The 18041-nt window shown below is 51.2% G+C and overlaps 1 protein-coding gene across 11 annotated transcripts in view; it reads left to right on the top strand.

Annotated features, from left to right (window-relative positions):
• LOC121443265 (serine/threonine-protein kinase WNK2-like) overlaps positions 1-18041 on the top strand; it is a 108596-nt gene that overhangs the window by 44265 nt on the left and 46290 nt on the right. For all 11 annotated transcript variants that reach the window (XM_041644968.1, XM_041644965.1, XM_041644962.1 and 8 more), the window contains 4 exons: positions 5263-5420; positions 8546-8634; positions 10157-10376; positions 17396-17687. In XM_041644968.1, the coding sequence (XP_041500902.1) occupies positions 5263-5420; positions 8546-8634; positions 10157-10376; positions 17396-17687 (759 nt within the window). The remainder of the gene's footprint in view (positions 1-5262; positions 5421-8545; positions 8635-10156; positions 10377-17395; positions 17688-18041) is intronic.

Below are 18041 nucleotides of genomic sequence, written 5' to 3'. Positions count from 1 at the left end.
AGGCTGTGCGATGCAAAGAAATGACAGCTTAGTTTGTTTGAACAGAAAGATGGATCAGAGGCTCAGCATGGTGTCTACATGGTGTTAGAAGGTGGTGCTGGGAGTTTGGGTCCTTGGCTCCAGGCCTCTCCTCCTCTGAGAGATGTCCCTGGCCAACTTTTGAGGGATGGTGCTCTCAGTCCTGAGGATAATAGCCTATAGCTGTGTGCAAGGATAAGGGGGTCTGGATCATGTGTCCCAAACTTCGAAGTGACTAGCCTGGCACTAGTATCTACCAGATACTGGGGAGGGTTTTGTGGTCGCTAGAAAGAACATGTAGAGGGGTTACAATAACAATTGCTTTGGGACTCTTAACTGTCTTGAAATCAGGTGTGCTGATTACCATCAAGACTGCTTGCCCACACAAACAGGATAAGGAGTGGTTGACCTCAGGGCCCCACGAATAGTTTGGGGAGCTAAGGTGGCCTTAGTTCTTGGAGAACTGCTTTATTTGCAGTAGTGTCTTTGGAATTTAGGGTAGCTATTTAGGGTAGCTCTCTGGGCAATGGCCCTTTGGAACCTAGATCTCTGGTCTCCTTACCCTGAAAGAGTAGAATGGTAGGGAGAGCTGGGACTGACCTAAGTCTCGGTTTCCTGTCTGTGACAATAGGTGGGACTAGACTGGGAAGATAGCTAGTCAGAGCCCTTGAAGCAAGTCATAAGGACGCGAGTTCAAATCCCCAGAAGCTATATTTAAAAAGCCAGGCATTGGGCTGGAGAGATGGCACAGCAGGTTAAGGGCACGTATTGCTCTTCTAGCGGACCCAAGTTTAGTTTCCAGCACCTGTACCAGGTGGCTCACAACCGTCTGTAACTACAGCTCCAGAGGCTTTGGCTTCTGTTAGCACCCTCGCACACTTGACACACACACGATTTAAAATAAATAGTATGTGTATTTTTAAGCCAGACATGGTTACACGTATGGCTATAACCCTAGCACTTCAGTGATGTGAGAAGATTGCTGGGACTTTCTGGCCACCAGCCTTGCTCCAGGTTCAGTGAGAGATCCCATCTCAAGGGACTGGGTGGGGACTGATAGAGTAGGACACCAGACATCATCTTACTCTTACCATACACATATAACACACACACACACACACACACACACACACACGCTTCCCTTCTCATACTGGGGGCTCAGGGCTGTGGGGGTGTTAACCCTGGCTGGCTTTGAGCTTTGCTGAGTTTCTAGCCAGGTTTTGTTTTGCCTTGGATGTGACTCCTGATTGCAGGCCTTAGACTCTGACAGGTTTTACGGGAGGGCCCCTCAGGGTCACCCACCTCAGAAGTAAACATTCAGAGCAAGATTCACTCCACTTAAGGAAGCTGAGTCCCCATGTCCCTGTGAGCTCTTTGCCTTTTTGGAAACAAGGCTTCCTTCCTGTTCTTGGGTGATAAGAATGAGTTGAGATTAAGGCTGGATATTTCTGGCAGGACTAGGAAAGTACCTCATGAGTACGCAACCGTGTGGGGCGTCCCTTGTCACCCTGGCTTTTGTTTATCGAAGTCCAGGAAGCTAGAGAGGTTAGGATCAGGAGGGTGCTCAGATGCTTCTGTGGGGCAGGGGGAAGCGAGGCTTACTTACGGGGATTCCCATGGGCACTGACTGGGGAGTCCTGTTCTCCACAAGTGTCAGCATCTGGGCATGATGAGGCCAGGTGGGGGCTTCCCCAGGCTTGTTACCTAGGTATCCTCAGGTTCTTCACTGGAGCTTCTCCTTCGGCCTGTTAGAAGAAGATGAATGCCGGTTCTCAGGTCACTTTCTCCTCTTACATAATCTAGGGTGCCAGCCCATGGGACGGTGCTGTCCAAATTTAGAGTAGGCCGAACTCAGTGAACTCAATTCAGAAACCTCTTCACAGACATGGCTAGAGTTTGTCTCGGGTGTGTGTATGTGTGTGTATCATCACCCTGGAGCTGTTAGTGCTGTGGACCTGTTTCTGTTTCAGGCTTTGGCATTTCCCCTTGCAGGCCCTTGGTTTTTCCCTTGAGTGCTCAGGTTGGGGCCAGCGGCTGCCTGCTCCTCTGGGAGCGCAGTGTGTGTGTCCCTAAGTCCAGGTGCCATCCTCAGCTTAGGAGTGTGATTACCTCAGGCTACTATTGTCTTTATTTTGTATTTTTTAAATATATAGTTTTAAAAAGCCAGACCTGGTTACATATACATCTGTAAACCCAGCACTGCCCGCTACATGGGCTCACACCTCACAGTGCATTTCATGCTGCTTTGGTGGGGCTGGAGATCCCCGTGGTCCCTTTGCATGGTCTGAGAATGAAGCAGATGCAATAGTGCCGGTGTTATGTCCCAGGCAGAGCCCTGGTGCTGCAGAGGTGTTTGACCCACAGGGGCCTTCTTGGAGGTAGCAGGGAGCAGGAACTGATTGAGCCCTTGCTTTGCTGATCTCTGAAAGAGTGGAGCCAGGTGAAGGCCTAGGTATTCTATCCTGGAGACCAGGGCTCAGGCCTCTGGGGAGCACACCCTGGTCCTGACCTCTGGGCAGTTTCCAAGCAGGTTTTGTAAATTTGCCCTTGAAGAGTGACATGGGAAAGAGGCCAGTGCGAATGGAGGATAGCCATTCTCAAAGGAGCCTCAGGCCAGTCCTGGATGGGCATGGCATGCCAGGTGGTGGAGAGAAGGGAGGCCGGGCTGTTGGGTACCATGTGGATTTAACAGCAAGTACTTACGAGTTCCAGGCAACGTAGGGTCCACCTAGGAGATGGGAGGTGGATTCTGCCTGCCCATTGAGGAGATGGGCAAGGGCCAGTTGTTAATTTGCTCTTGTTATAGAAAAAAAAAAAACCAAGAAGATAAAGGAAATCTAGGAAATAGAGCTTTTGAGTCCCATGAAGGGAATAATTTGTCTTTCATTACAGACTCAGGGTACAATTCTCATGGGCTATAGGGCTATTGTAGTGTTACACTTAAGTGGGTCCCTACCTACTCCCCCACTGCCAGGCTTCAGCATACGTTCTCCTGTTCCTTAGGGGGCAGGGATGCCATGAAGCCACAGCTGAAGTCACTTCTCTATTGGAAAGGAGAAGGTGGCCAGGGACTGTGCCCACAGGTGTGTTGCCTGACTCCGGCTTGAGGAGCTTGAAGAACAGTGGTATAGGAAAGTTCCCTAGCATCTGGCAAAACAGCTGGGCCTAGGGCGGGGGTGGGGACCAGGGGATTCCTGGCAGATGTGCAAGGCAGCCTTGGGCCGAGGGTGAGGTAGGTTCTCTGCAGCTGAACGTGAAATGAGTGGATGGAACAGACATCTGGACAGTTGCAGGTGTGTATGTGTATGAACACACATACTAATTATTTCTAAAATTCAGATCTAATTAGTGAGACGAAAAGGAACAATGAGTCAAATGCACCAATGTTCAGGAATTATTGGGGCCTCCTGTCCTGGATCAGGACTAGTTCCAGCTCAACCCGATTCCCAGAGCCAGGCTGTCTGGGGTCCTTGGTTCTTGCTGGTCCCTACAGAGTTCAAGCCCAGGGATAGCTGCTGTGTGGCCAGCTAATAAGTAGAGTCTCTGCTAGAAGAGTTGGGGTCCCTGCATGTGCTAAGAAATGGCTGGCCCAGCTCCAAGTCCTAGGAGCCTGGCTTTTGTGACAGTCCTCTCTAGGGCCCAGGACACACCCCTGCAGTCTCTTTGTTGGCCCCTCTAGCAGGAAAGGGCTTTGTGGTTTCTCCCTTGTTATCACAGGACAGCTTGTCCCACACAGTCTCTGGCAGAGGCATCACAGGGTGGCATTATGGGAAGTAGGGGTGGCCCTGGGGAGGGAGCCCTTCCTTCCTGCATCTTGGGGTTTCCGACCAAGTCAGTTGCCCTGTTCACTGTGTTCCAGCTGCCACCACGGTGGACCCTCTTCAGTGGTCACTGTGTTTTAGGCTCACTAACCCCTCAGGATGTGCTGGGGTCCCAAAGACATATGAAGGGGTGGGGAGGGCCTGGGCTCTGATCCATTTGTAGGCTACCCCTGTCTGGGACTTCTCTGTCGTGCATTTTGTGGCCTAAGAAGTTCATTCACTACCCTATGACAAGGAATGGAACGAAACTTAAAAATATTAAAAATTAGCAGTGCCAAAGACTTTCAAGAGACAAGAGGATCAAGGTTCTTAGCACGAGGTCTCGTCTTGGTCTCTTGTCATTTCTGATGGATATTTTTCTACATTTCTTTGTTCTTTTACATAAACCCAAACATGTAGTTTTTAGTTAGACTCACAATGCATATTAAACTGAAATAATGGACAAGAGACCCCAGCATGGAACTGCTTAGAGGTTAAAGTGTTTGCTACCTAAGCTTGAGAACTGAAGGTCAGGTCCCTAACCTGACAGTGACAGCCAGGTAGTGTGGCAACCTGCCTGTAATCCCATTAGCTTCGAGGCAGAGATGGGATCCTCAGAGCGTGCAGGCTAGCCAGATAGGTGAGTTTTAACGAAACCATTTTGAAACAAATACTTGGTTGCTGTCTGTCTCTGGGTCTACTGGCTAACTAGTCTAGCTTACTCAGCTCCAGAGGCGTGAGAGACCCTGACTCAAAGGGAAAGGAGAAAAGCAGATGCAGGAGACTGCACCTGAGGAATGACGTCATGAGATTATCCTCTGGGTTCCACATGCATGTACATACACGCTCGTGCACATGGTGGCCATGACAGGCATTACTTCACTTTCCTTGTGTTTGATGTGTTACGAGTAGTCCTTATCTCAACGTCTCTGTGGGATGTGTCAGGTGGATGCCATTTGCTCACTGCCAAAGTGATAGTTGCACGCCACACTTGTTGTTACTTAGACCCAGAAGACCCAGTCATTCCTTTCTCTGGGGATCCTCAGGGCCTTCCTGGGTGTTTGCATTTAGAGGCAGCTTTGGGGTAACTAAAGGTTTTTGCCATCTCTGGGGAGTCTTAAGAAATGGCTGATGCTGACCTGTTTACAGAGGTACAACCTCCACACACAAGCCAGGGTATACTCAGAGAGTAGGTATGCCCCCCAGAAGCTATGTTCTCTAACCCTGTGGCTTGCAATGGCACTGAAAGCTGGTGGCTGGCCCTAGCCATACGGTGAGGTTTTGGACACTTCAGTTTGTTTAGAACATCTGCTTGAATCCTTGGGGGCTGTCTACCTTTCTGGTGTCCAGAATGTGCCACAGGACAGATGAGGAGGAGGCTGGGAGCATCTGTGTGGCTAAGGGGTCTGATCAGTAATCGCTGTGTCTGCTGCTCCTGGTGCAGGTACCCCTGAGTTCATGGCGCCTGAAATGTACGAGGAGCACTACGACGAGTCGGTTGATGTCTACGCCTTCGGGATGTGCATGCTGGAGATGGCCACCTCAGAGTACCCCTATTCGGAGTGCCAGAACGCCGCCCAGATCTATCGCAAGGTCACCTGTGTGAGTCCACTCAGCCACCTTGTTAGTAAGGACACAGCCTTGGTTAGTCCTTTGGGTAGTTGTGTAAGAGAAAGGGTGAGCATGGGCACCCTAGAGTGGGGACCCCAGGCTTGCCTGGGTGAGAAGTCCAGTGAAAGGATGGTACTGTGGGGGGTGCTTAGCCCTGGAGGCTGTTACCTGTGTGGAACCAGGAGACCCAGGAAGAAGAAAACTGAGACTTGAGAGACTGTATGTAGTTGCTGAGGCCTCCGTTCAGGAAGTGAGCCCCATCTTCTTTATCTTAGATTCCCAGTATGTTTTCCTTTTTGCCAAGCCATCGTCTTAGCCAAGCACGTCTCTGGGCAGCTGTCAGCACCGGGCAGCCTGGAACCTCAATCCCTGTTTTGCTGTCACTGTGATTTCTGAGTTGATTTGAAGGCTTCAGCTGTGCAAACAGATTGGGCTGTCCTTTCTCTCTCTGGTGACCCTTAGGCTGGTGGAACAAACACAGCCTCTGAGGTGGAGAGCTGGGTTAGGGCTCTGCTGGGCTGGCTCCCGGGGTGTGTCACCTCTGTGCTCTTGGAGAGGCCAGCAGGCCCTCAGGGTATTCTCTGACCTTGCTTGTTGTGATCCCCGTCCTTCCTGCATCCTCCTCAGGCAACCCAGTGGGACCCTGTGCTCTGTCTCTACTCCAGGTGCCTGGGTGGCAGAGGTTACCTCTGCAGGTATGTGTGGAGCCATGCATGGCCTAGGCACCCTTGTAGCTCCATCCTGGGCCCAGCCACCTTAAGGAGCCCTTTTGCAGATGGTAGGCAGCTCTTGCCTTTTGCTCTTAGATCCAGCGTATGTCACTTAGCTGCCTTGAGCCTCCCCTGGGTGCACTATAGATAGGTGGTGACAGGCGAGAGTTCTTGGCTAGAGCCCCGGCCCAGAAGCCCACACAGGTATAAAGTTACTCCAGGGAGGCAGGAGCTATCTGCTAAGCAGGGTGTTGAAGACCTGAGAGATCTTGGTGGTATTTATGTGGCATATGGGAAAGGAACCTTGGGCTTCAGGCTTGTCCTGTACACAGTAGGTAGCGGTTTGTCCTCTGGCCTGGGGACAGAAAGGGGCCTCTTAGGCAGAAAACTGCACATTCTGGATAGCAGACAACACAAGGCTGGTCCTTCTAGCTTCTTTACTCTTGTCTGCCCCAAATGGGACTTCAGCAGCCAGGTTCAGAGGAGTATTTCTCTCCCCTTCGTTCTCCCTCCCTCCTTCCCTTCTTTCTCTCTTCCCTTCCTTCTTTCTGTTTTATATTCTCCAGATAAAACGAAAAGGACAGGGATTTTAAAGGCTGAATCTTGATGAAGGATGAAGCATGGGAGGGTTGAAGCTTTTAGTGTATTTTATTTTTTGTAATTAGTTGCTTCCTTCCCCCTGCAACTGAGCAGATTGTAAAGTAACCCTGCCAGCTCCTGCTTCTGATAGGGGAGATAGATATCTGTGCTCTCTGAGTGGCCACTGGTTCCCTCTCCCTCGCAGTGTTCTTGACTCCCTGGGGAGGGGCTGGTATAGAGAAGAAGCCCAGGTGTGGGTTGAAAGGCCTGACTCTGTGGGAAGTGTGGAATCCACTGTAGCTGAGGCTCTTCACCAGGGGGAGGGGCAGCTTGTATGGTAGGGCCTGGGGGCTCTGTCCAGAGGCTCTGCAGCCAAGCCGAGGGACAGCTTTGTGGATGCTCACTGCTGGATCTGAGGCATCAGCGTTGGCATCTACAGGGCAGGAGAAAGACAGCTTTGTGGATGCTCACTGCTGGGTCTGAAGCATCAGCGTTGGCATCTACAGGCTGGGCTGCGTGTTTTTGCCAGATGGTGATCCTAGTGACAGCATGGATGGGGGGCCTTGGCCTAAGTTTGAGCTGGGGATGCTCTACACCCCCAAGATATCCTCTGTTCAGACCTGAGTAGGAGGAACAATGGCTACTGGCCTTGTGCTGAAGGGAAGAGCTTAGAGGGTCACAAGGCTTTTCCCTATTCTGTTTTCAAGCCTAGGGCTTGAGTGTGTTGCATCTACAGGCCTGGAGTTTCTCCCCCACTCCTCTGTGTGTGTTCACCTATGCAGGCGTGTGTGGGGCCAGAAGTTACCAATGTGTCTTCCTCAATTTGCTCTCCACATTATGTTTGAGACAGGGTCTCTTACTGAACCTAGATCTGAGGACTGGTTGGCCCATGAGTTCCCGGGATATGCCTATCTCTGCCTCTCCCAGTGCTGGGGTTATAGGCATGTGCCAACATGCCTGACTTTTCCTTGAGTGCTGGGCATCTGAACTCAGGTCCATGTGCTTCCCCAGCAATCATTTACTGCCTAAGCCATCATCTGTCTTCAAGCATGTCTCATTTTCCTTCACTGCCTCCTATCCTGTCCTTATGGGGACTTGCTTTTACATGTAGTGTGTGCCGGCCTGCACCTCAGTAGTATTACCAATTCTGAAGGGATGGGAACAGAACTGTGTGTCTGTCTGTCTCTCTGCTCCATGCCCAATAGCTCCTATTGCCCTGCCTTCTCTTCTGTGAGGTTTTCATCTCTAGTTGGTCCTTTGTATCTATAATTTCTGCTGTTACCAGACGTTTGGTTTTTTTTTCATCTACTGCACAGCTGCTATGAGTTTTACCCCTGCCCCTTGTCTCCAGCTTGCAGCGTGCTCTCATTTCTGTGGACTTGTTTTTCTGCCGTGTGAGGAGTTAGTGTTTTCTTGCATCCTAGCATCTCCATTAGTTTCTGTTTGATCTTGACACTCTATACCATTACAGCATCCCTGCTCTGTGTAAGCCGTAGGAATGGCTCAGCCTGAAGGTCCTTGATGTTTCTTTGCCAAGATCTGTGGTGCTGACTAGGTACTCATCTTGGTTTTAAGCAAAAGCTTGAGGAGACTGTAGACATACGGGCTCTTTATCACTCTTTCTTTTCCAGAACTCTGCCTCATAGCCCCCTTAGTTTCCCTGAACATAGCTCCACCCTCAACCCAATGAGGCCCCAGGCTCTACTGGGTCTCAGGACTCAGGCTGAGAAGTGCCCTGGGTAGCAAGCTGAGCCAGGGGAGGCACTGGGTTGTGTTGATGGTTCCTCCAGCTCTGGGTCATGCCAGATAACTCTGCTCTGTTCTCAGGGCATCAAGCCAGCCAGCTTCGAGAAGGTGCATGATCCTGAGATCAAGGAGATCATTGGCGAGTGCATCTGCAAGAACAAGGAGGAAAGGTGAGCACCATAGGCTTGAGTGAGCTCGGCACCGTGGGCTCAGGTGAGCTCCGACACCCTAGGCTCGGGTGAGCTCTGGCACCCTGGGCTCGGGTGAGCTCGGCACCATGGGCTCTGGAGAGCTTGGTACCCTGGGCTCGGGTGAGCTCTGGCACCGTGGGCTCTGGAGAGCTTGGTACCCTGGGCTCGGGTGAGCTCCGGCACCCTGGGCTCTGGAGAGCTTGGTACCCTGGGCTCGGGTGAGTTCCGGCACCCTGGGCTCGGGTGAGCTCCAGCACCGTGGGCTCCGGGGTTCTCCAGCTGTCGTTTTGGGCCGCATTCTCTGTGCAAACTTCCCAGGTCAGGCAGGCTGGCTCAAGCTATGTGACACCGAGCTTGAGAGTAGCTGTGAGCCGCGTAACACTCACATCCTTTCCTGAGTCCTAACCCAGCCTCAAGTGCTGGGACACCCAGACCTTTGCTCTGTCCTTTGCTTTCTCTCTAGTTGTCCCTACGTCCCCTTAAGGAGCATCTCCATCCCAGGTTCCTTATGAGCCTCAGCCCCATCAGCCTTCTGAACAGCAGGCTGTACATGGGAGTGTACTTGTTACAGCCATCTCTCAGGCTGCAGATTTCACCTCTGGACCCTCCAGTTGTTCTACAAACCCAATTCCTCTTCAGAACAGGATTGGCCTTCCCAGCTGGACAGCCAGGAAGCTAGGGTTGCCTTTTAGCCTTCTTAGCCCTCAAAACAATCTGGGATGTACTCACCCATCCATGTGACATCCTCAGGGGTTGGTAGGGATGGGTAGCTGGTGTTCGTTACCATCAACACGATGCCCAGAGGAAGCCAGATTTATGATAGAGGATGTTGCATGATTAACTGCATTTGTACTGGAGAAAAGTCCAGACACAGTAGTTAGGGACGTGTGTTTGGGAGGCATGACTTTCTGGACCTGGAAGTGATCATGTAGCAGATGACCTGGCCCCCTGGGTAAAGCCTCCCATGGCTGTGTTCTGGCTCCAAACCCCTAGGTCTAGCAAGTCCTTACTTATCTTTGTCTGCCTCTCTTCTTCCACACCCCTTCCTCCCTACTGACCTCACTGCTGCAGTGAGGTCCAGGGTCCCTGGGTTCTTTGTGTGTGGAGGATTCTACTTCCTCTCATTTACCCTGAGCCAGGAGTCTCTGATGAGGATCGAACACTCACCTGTACCTCAGCAGGATCCGTTTCTAGCCTAGCAGGTGGCCTGGCACAGAGTGTGATTTCTTTTTTATGGGAGGGGGTGCTATCTTAAAACATGATTGCAACAAGAAACAAAAGCATATCAGATCCTAATTTCTCAGCATCTCTGGGGATTAAGGAATGCTCATGTGCACACCTGTGTCCTACCCCAGGGGGCAGAGGCTGCCCACCAGGAATGAAGTGGAACTTTCTAGCATAACCTGCTCAGCGTGCTGGGTGTTGACCTGATATTGTACCTGTAGATGGGTGTGGAAGTCCCTTGTCCCTGAGCCCTGCCTGGGAGTCACTTTCTCTCCAGGTATGAGATCAAGGACCTGCTGAGCCATGCCTTCTTCGCGGAGGACACTGGTGTCCGGGTGGAACTTGCAGAGGAGGACCATGGCAGGAAGTCTACCATCGCCTTGCGGCTTTGGGTGGAAGACCCCAAGAAGCTAAAGGGCAAGCCCAAAGACAATGGAGCCATAGAGTTTACCTTTGACTTGGAGAAGGAGACCCCTGATGAGGTGGCCCAGGAAATGGTAATGTTCATACAAGGGGCTCAGGATAACCGTGGGCAAGTTTGGGATAAAACAAAATAAAAAAAAAATCACAAATCAATTGCTTTTCCAGAAGGGCATGTGCCCCAGGGGAATGGCCAGCATGTGTGGGAGGGTTGGGGGCAGTCCTGAGAAAGGGCTTGGGGTCCCTGTGGTCGGTCAGGTATGTATATGTACAGTGGGAGGGCTAAGGCTCTCCACTGCCCAGGCCCTGGGAGACAAGATGAGCATCTGGGACACAGTCCAGGGAAGGCGTCTGATGCAAAGGGGAGAGTGACAGGCCCTAATTGCCTTGACCAAACTCTCTGCCAGTTTGCTCCAGGACTGCGGCTTTGAACATGGGTTTGCCCTTCCTGCTTTGGAGATATTCTTGTTTTGCTTTGGGTTTTGGTACTTTAACACCTCAAGGGGTGATGGGAGAGCACAGGTATGTCTCTGCCTGTCTGTGGGTGAGGAGGGGAGACCCCTTTTCTGCTTGGAATGTCAGACTGGGCCTCAGGAAGGGACATTGAGCCTGGTGGGGTGCCAGGGAAGGAGAAGGAACAGAACAGCCCTTACAGGGCAAGGCGTGTCTCGGGCCCAGGCTCTGCAGCAATGGTGCGGTACCCTAACATCTAGAGAGGTGAGTGGCCAGGGCATAAGAATTCCTAGGGCCTGGATGCCAGACTAGATTATTCTACTCAGTTCTCTGGGCCAGCAGCATCCAGAATGGTAGACATGACACACAAGTCCCTGCTAAGATTTAGGTAGTTTAAAATTTAATTGCAGTTTAAACTTTGGTCTCATTGGCCACATTTCAAGTGTTTAATACCGTACAAGATGGGTGACTCTTCAACACCGTGGGACATTTTCATTATCAACTTGTGCCACTGACATGCTGCTCTGTGTCTGAGGGAAGTCGGGGGGGAGGGGGAGAGAGAGAGAAGGAGAGGGAGAGGTGTGTGTGTCCGTCCGTGTGTCCGTGTCCTGACCAGGTTGAGGAATGTGTTTGCAAGGCACAGAGGTGGATGCCTGGTCGCCTGGTTTCAGGCTACAACAGGCTGAGGACACCATGCTTGGCCAGGAGACCAACATCTGTGCTGTTGGTTACAAAGGATGAACCAACTTAGATAAGAGTAGAAGGATGCAGATGTGAGGATCTGTGTGGAGACGGTGTAAGCAGCAGAAGCACTCCACAGGGGGCGGGAGTCCAGAAAGGCCTCCAGGCTGCAGTAAAGGAGGGGACAAATAGAAGTCAGGATGCCAATATCCAGAGGGAAGACAGCAGGCGTGAAACAGAGCCTCACATGGCTGTCACAGAGGTGGTGTTCTTTAAATTTATTTTAAAATAAGAATTTTTTCTTTTTTTGGTGGTACTGGGGGCTGAACCTAGAGCCACTCTGTCTCTAAAGTATATTTCAGCCCCCCTTTTACTTTTATACTCCCCCCCACTCCCCGCTGAGGTTTGAACCCAGGGCCCAGGAATCCAGTTAGGCAAGTGTTCTACTACAGCTCCAGGCTGCCTTTTGACATTTTATTTTGAAACCCTTCTCACTAGATTGCCTAGGCTGACCTTGAACTCACTCTATCCCAGACAGGCCTTGAACTTTTGATCCATCTGTCCCCAAGCAACTGGGATTATAGTCTTGCACCACTATGCCCAGCTCCTAAATGAGCTTTCTACTGAACAGAGCACATCTATTGAAAACTTAAGTCTCAAGTCACAGAATGATGGGTTCCTTGTTTCTCCTGTCAGAAGTGGGCACGTCCCTGTGGGGCTGGTTTCCTTGGAGTGTGTGAGTGCTCAGAGACAGACGAGAGGGGCTCCATGGGCCTTGTGTCCACTCTGCCTTAAGACTACATTTCTACAGCATGTGGCTCAGGGTACATGGTGGGTTTAGTTTTTGTACAGAGGTCAGTGCAGGAAGGAGAAATGGCCTGGCAGCAGGGCCTCGGCATCTGTGACTCCAGGGGTGGAAAGGAGACACTCAGGATGAGCTTAGGTTCTGGTGCCACAGCCGCAGGCTGGAGTGCTCCTGGTGAACCCTCTCGATGTGGCCTTCTGAAGTACAACTGAGTGTAGGGTCTCACTTCCAGCTTCTGGAGGGAAAACAGACCCCCAGGGCTGCCAGTGTGCTAGACAGGGCTGTATCTCCCTGTGCAGCAGCTGTGTGGTGTAGTAAGGATGAGGATGGATGTGACGCATTGTTGCTGAGCTGAAGTCTAGGCTGGCTTCTCTGGGGCAGGCTGTACCATCATCTCAAGATGCACAGAGCAGTCACCCGTGTGACCAGGCCAACCCACTTTCTCAAAGCTTGCCTCTGATCCCATTCCAGGCAGAAGAGCTTCTACTGTGAACACATCTCACAGGACTCTTTAGCTCCATGCTTCTTGGGGGTCTTCCGTGGCTCACAGTGGTAGCCAATAGTAGCTAGATACGGTACACTGTGTTTTTCCAATTCAGTTGTCAAGAGTGTATACATTCAGCCGGCTACCAGCACACGTTTCTATTCACTGATGCTAACAGCTGTCATTCCATGCTTTTTATTGAGAACAGTAAGCCTTGTGTGAAGTGGCATGCCCCTACAGACAGTGTGGCAGCTGGAGTTAAGTGTCAGCTACTTCCTGAGAGCTTACTGTGGACACTGTGCTGGCCCTTGGTACTGGCCTGGGAATGATAGACGTGGGAAGGATTGGAGGGAGAGTCTCCTGTGTGTGTCGAAAGAAGAAATCCTGGGGAAACCACACTGTTTTGGCCTTGCAAGGAATGTCTGTTGAGGCCACCAGAGTAAGAATGGGGATCATAATTGGTCATTGTAGTTTCAATATGACAGAGTCTCTTTAGGTAAAATAACATGTTTGCCTTCATAGATGAGGCCAGCACTGCATTACAAATGTGCTTCTGCCTGCTCTGGACTGGGCCAGGCAGGGCATGAGGTGTCTGGGAGCAGAGCAGGGATATCTACAGTGTGATAAAGGGCTGTTGGGCTCAGTGTAATTGATTCCAGCATGGATGGTTCTTCCAGGATGATGCCCAGGCTCCCCAGCAGGTAGATTCTGAGTGTCTGGGCTTCACCCAGACCTCAGCTTCTCATTTGTATTCAGTTCCCTGAAAGACAGTGCCCTAAACCCAGGTGAACCCTGTGCACGCTGCCTGGATGCTGCTTCACTGCTTCCAAAGCAGTTGACACCCAAGGCTCTATCCTGTCTCTGCTTGTCATCGGGTGGAGGACAAGACTTCCCACAGGATAGGGCTACTGTGGGTCAGTCACCTTAGCTGGTCCTTGCCTTTTGGTTGAAGTCCCAGGCTATGTTCCTGTATTAGTTCCAGGGAAGTCCCTGGGCCCAGCACCTTCTCGTGAATCTTCTCCCCTCCCACACCTTATCTCCTCTTCCTGCCTCAAACTGTTTTCTTTCTGTTATAAGGCATGGCATCTATAAAAAGGGCATTCATGTAGAAAGGACATGACTTGTATCAACTTAAAGAATAATAATAAATGCCAGGTGGTAGTGGTACACACCTTTAATCCCAGCACTTGGGAGGCAGAGGCGGGTGGATCTCTGAATTTGAGACCAGCCTGGTCTACAGAGCAGGTACCAAAACAACCGGGACTACACAGAGAAACCTTGTCTCAACAAGTAATGTAATAATAATAATAATAGTAATAATAATAGTAATAATAATAATAATCAGTGTGTATCCCCACAAGCCTTGTTGCCACATGTTGCAAATTAAAAGCTCTACATTCTCCCTGTGAGGACTCTTGTTTTGTGAACAGCCACATATGGCGCATCTCCTAGCTCTGCCATGCTCTTACTGGGCCTTAGGATGGGTCCTGGGCCCTAGGAAATTTGTCAAGGTTCCAGTTTTGCCCTTCTTCATTCTGCGTATTTAAAACCCTAAGGTCATTACTGTCCAGGCCACCAGTCCCTTCCTGGGCTGCAGAGAGAGTCACCAGTTAGCGACACTTGAGTCTGGCTAAGATCCTAGACTCTGAAGGCTACACAGGTGTGAGGTGCCGTAGGCACCCTAGAATCCAGATGAGACCTCCTGGAGCCACCAGGAGGGGGATGAAGATGAAGGTATGTTATAGGGTGGGGATGTAGGTCCGCATGGCAGAATGAGGTTAAGTATGGCAGGTTCTCGGGGTACTGGGCAAGAGGCAGCTAGGCCCATCCTAGGGGTGACGGAAGTGTTGCAGAAAATGGAAATAACTGTGGCATATGTGAGGGGTGTTCTCTTTGCCAACCCTGGTCAGGTAGTCCTTGCCCAGTAGAGACATGGAACCTCAGAGCAAGCATCCTACAAAATGGCAAGAGTGGGCAACTGTCTTTAATGTGAATTGAGGCTACTTGGGACTTTACGGATGGCATGCTTCCTGCCCTGGCCGCCTTTGTAGACCTGCTCCAGGACTCAGCAACAGTTACTACACCTGCCTTGGGCCACTCACTCTGGATCACAACTGACGTGGGTCATTCTAGCCTGTCCAGCCCCAGTTGCCTCACAAAGGTCTCTGTGGTCGGACTTGAAGTCCCTGGAAAGAGGCTGCTGTGGTTCTAAGGACAGAAGACCCCTCATCTGGTCTCCTCTGGAGTCTCATCTCTGGGGGTGTGGACTGTCCTGTTGTTGGGAAGATGGCGGCTGAACCACAGGCCCTGAGAGTAGGCGATACCACAGAGGATTCTGTGTCCTCTGGCCTCCCCTCTTTGAACCCTTTCCTTGGCCACATACCCAGACTGCTTATGCCAATGCTGGGGTCAGTGAGGCTTTCACCTGGGACATTTTCATGGGGAATCTCTCCCACCAGCACAGTTGTCTTTCAAAATAAACTGCTTTGAGATGATCTGGACCAGCTCCCTGGGAGGACTCCCACCTCTACCACGTACTGTTTGAGAGTGAGCTGCTGCTTAGTGCCCATCACCCCGAGTGCATTCCTGCCCGTTGTTTCCTATGAAGCAGGGGTTTTCCTGTGTTCAGAACCTAAATGTCATCAGCACACCACCACCATCCCTTCCCCGGGCTGCACAGATCTTTGGTGTCCAAATGTTGGGCCACTATTACGGGGCTCCTCAGCTCTGCAGTCCCCTACCTTCTGTGGCCTGACACTTGGGAAGAACTCAGATACCCCCTGGGGTAGATGATACATCCTAGGAATCTTTGTCACTGCGGCCTGCCTGGGGGCACATGCTTCTGTCCACTCTGTTGTGGAGGATACTTGCTCTGAAGGAACACAGTACACTTCTGCTTAGATGTTGGCAACCTCACAGCAGACTACCCCAGCTATACTGCTCAGAGTTCTCCAGCCTATGCAGTCCTCAGTCTGGGGGGAGCGGGTGGCTTAGGGCCTCTCATGAGGCACAGTCAGGTGTCAGCCAGGGCTTGTGGCCCGTGTAGCAGAGTTCCCTGCTGGTGGGTCTCCAGAGAGGGCAACTCATGATGTGGCTTCACCCCGAGCAGTAATGCCTGAGAGAAAAGAGGTGTAGGAGGTGTAGGGACATGCAAAGAGACAGTTGTGGAAAGAAAGAAACAGAAGGGGTGAGTGAGACCCTCCGTACTTCCCTACCTATTCCATAGGATAGATGTCCTTCTTGCTCCCACAGGTGGTCTGCAAACTGCTTGTGCAAACCGTGTGCTGGGATTTGCAGGAATGCCCTTTACAGCATCACTGTGTTGCTGCTTATTCTGATGTTCCCATGTCCTAGATTTGCCCCAGTACCAGCTCCCATGACACTTTGCACGTCCCTGTCCTTTCCTGAGCATGTCCAGGCAGTTGGCTCGTCTTCCTTGACCTGCCCAGCCCTGAGCTACTGTGCCAGGGGCAGCTCTGGTTTCCTGTGGCCTCTCAGGATTGTGGATGTTGTTACTGGGCCCTTAGGGTAGACACACTTGACAGAGACATGTTATCTGCATGTTCATACACAAGTGCCATCGTGTGCCTCTAGGTTCATCCATGACTGTCTCACTGATAGTGCGGGGACCAAGCAGTACTATGGGTCTATTCCATATTCCTGCCTTTCTGTGTGGGAGGAGCCTGGCTGTCTCACACAGTCACCGCCCTCTGTGCTGCCCATCACACGTGTTCTTTGTATTGCCCAGTTCCCACACTAGGACACCCCTGTTTCCCTACCCTGCAATGTTCCGGTCAAGAGTCCACCTAGTCTCTTTTAAAATTTATTTTTCTTGTTGGGCATAGGAGTGCACACCTTTAATCCCAGCTCTCGGGAAGCAGAGGCGGGTGGATCTCTGAGTTCAAGGTCAGCCTGGTCTACATAGCTAGGGATAAACAGTGAAACCTTGTCTTTAAAAAAAAAAAAAATCTATTTTTTTTCTTTTAAAAAAGATTTGTTTTTAGTCTATGTGTATAGGGGCGGGGTGGTGGCAGTAGTGGTAATACACACATGTGTGCAGTGCCCCCAGAGTCCAGAAGAGGGTGTTGGATTCCCTGGAGCTGGAATTTCTTGTGAGGTCGTGAACTCTGGTCTTCTTCATTGAGTTCTCTCTCTAGCTTCCCCACTCAATCTCTCTAGAACTGAGGTCTTCATGAAGGGAAGGAACCCAATCCCGACTCTTCACCAGTCGCTATCAGGCCCTGTAGTCCAGCTAACAGAGCTTTAGTAGGGACCTGTGTCTCAGGAAGTGACTTTGCCACAGATATTCCCAGTGAGCTCATTGTGTTTCCTGGAGATCGTGGAATACTCTGTTGGTGGAGGGGGTTTAGGGTTTTGCCAGGCCCACATGGTCCCCATACTGCTTTCCAATGACCAAATGAGTCTCCTCTTCCCAGGTCAGTGTTTATGAGGTCAGTGAATATTTGCTGGGCATGAACTGCCACCCCACCGCTGGAGCCTTTAAACTTCAAAGGCAGGCATTGGGAGTCGGCACTCATAAGGGAACTGAGGAGTCCTGAGAACGACGGTAGACAGTAGGGTAATCTCAGGCAGTAGAGTGTGTACGTGTGTGTAAGTGGTGCGTGCAAGATGGCTGATCCCCAAGATGCTTGACCGTGTGTCTACCTTTGCAGATTGATTCTGGATTTTTCCATGAGAGTGATGTGAAGATTGTGGCCAAGTCCATTCGTGACCGGGTAGCGCTAATTCAGTGGCGGCGTGAGAGGATCTGGCCTGCACTGCAGTCTCAGGAGCCAAAGGACTCAGGCAGCCCTGACAAGGCCAAGGGTCTACCAGCACCCCTGCAGGTCCAGGTGACCTACCATGCACAGAGTGGTCAGCCTGGACTGCCAGAACCTGAGGAACCTGAGACTGACCAGCATCTCCTACCCCCTACCTTGCCAGCTAGCGTTACCTCCTTAGCCTGTGAGTACCTGGAATGGGGTCACCATGGCCAAGTGTGTCTTTCCTTCTACCACAACCAGCATAACCAACGTCAGGGCAAAGCCAAACAGAATCCCTATCTTTTATTACAAAACTCTGTGAGAAAGGCAGGTACCTGGTAAGCTCCTGCCTCAGTCTGGTGAGCCCCAGTCTGTTCTCAGGTAACTGGGTCTGTTGGTTTTAGCTATAGGTGGTCCCCTGAAGCTTTGGTCTCCCATTCCAAGGTCACTTCTTGCTAGCCACCTTGGTGCCAGGGGAATATAGGGCTAACAGATGGCTTCTAGGTGCTAGGACACATGGGTGCTGGTCCTTGGCAAGCCCAGGCTTGTTCCCCCT

The sequence above is a fragment of the Microtus oregoni genome, unplaced genomic scaffold, assembly GCF_018167655.1.
Source record: "Microtus oregoni isolate MIOR12 unplaced genomic scaffold, Mior012 000103F_ref0000194, whole genome shotgun sequence".
Lineage (NCBI taxonomy): Eukaryota > Metazoa > Chordata > Mammalia > Rodentia > Cricetidae > Microtus > Microtus oregoni.
This window is presented reverse-complemented; position numbering and strand designations above follow the sequence as displayed.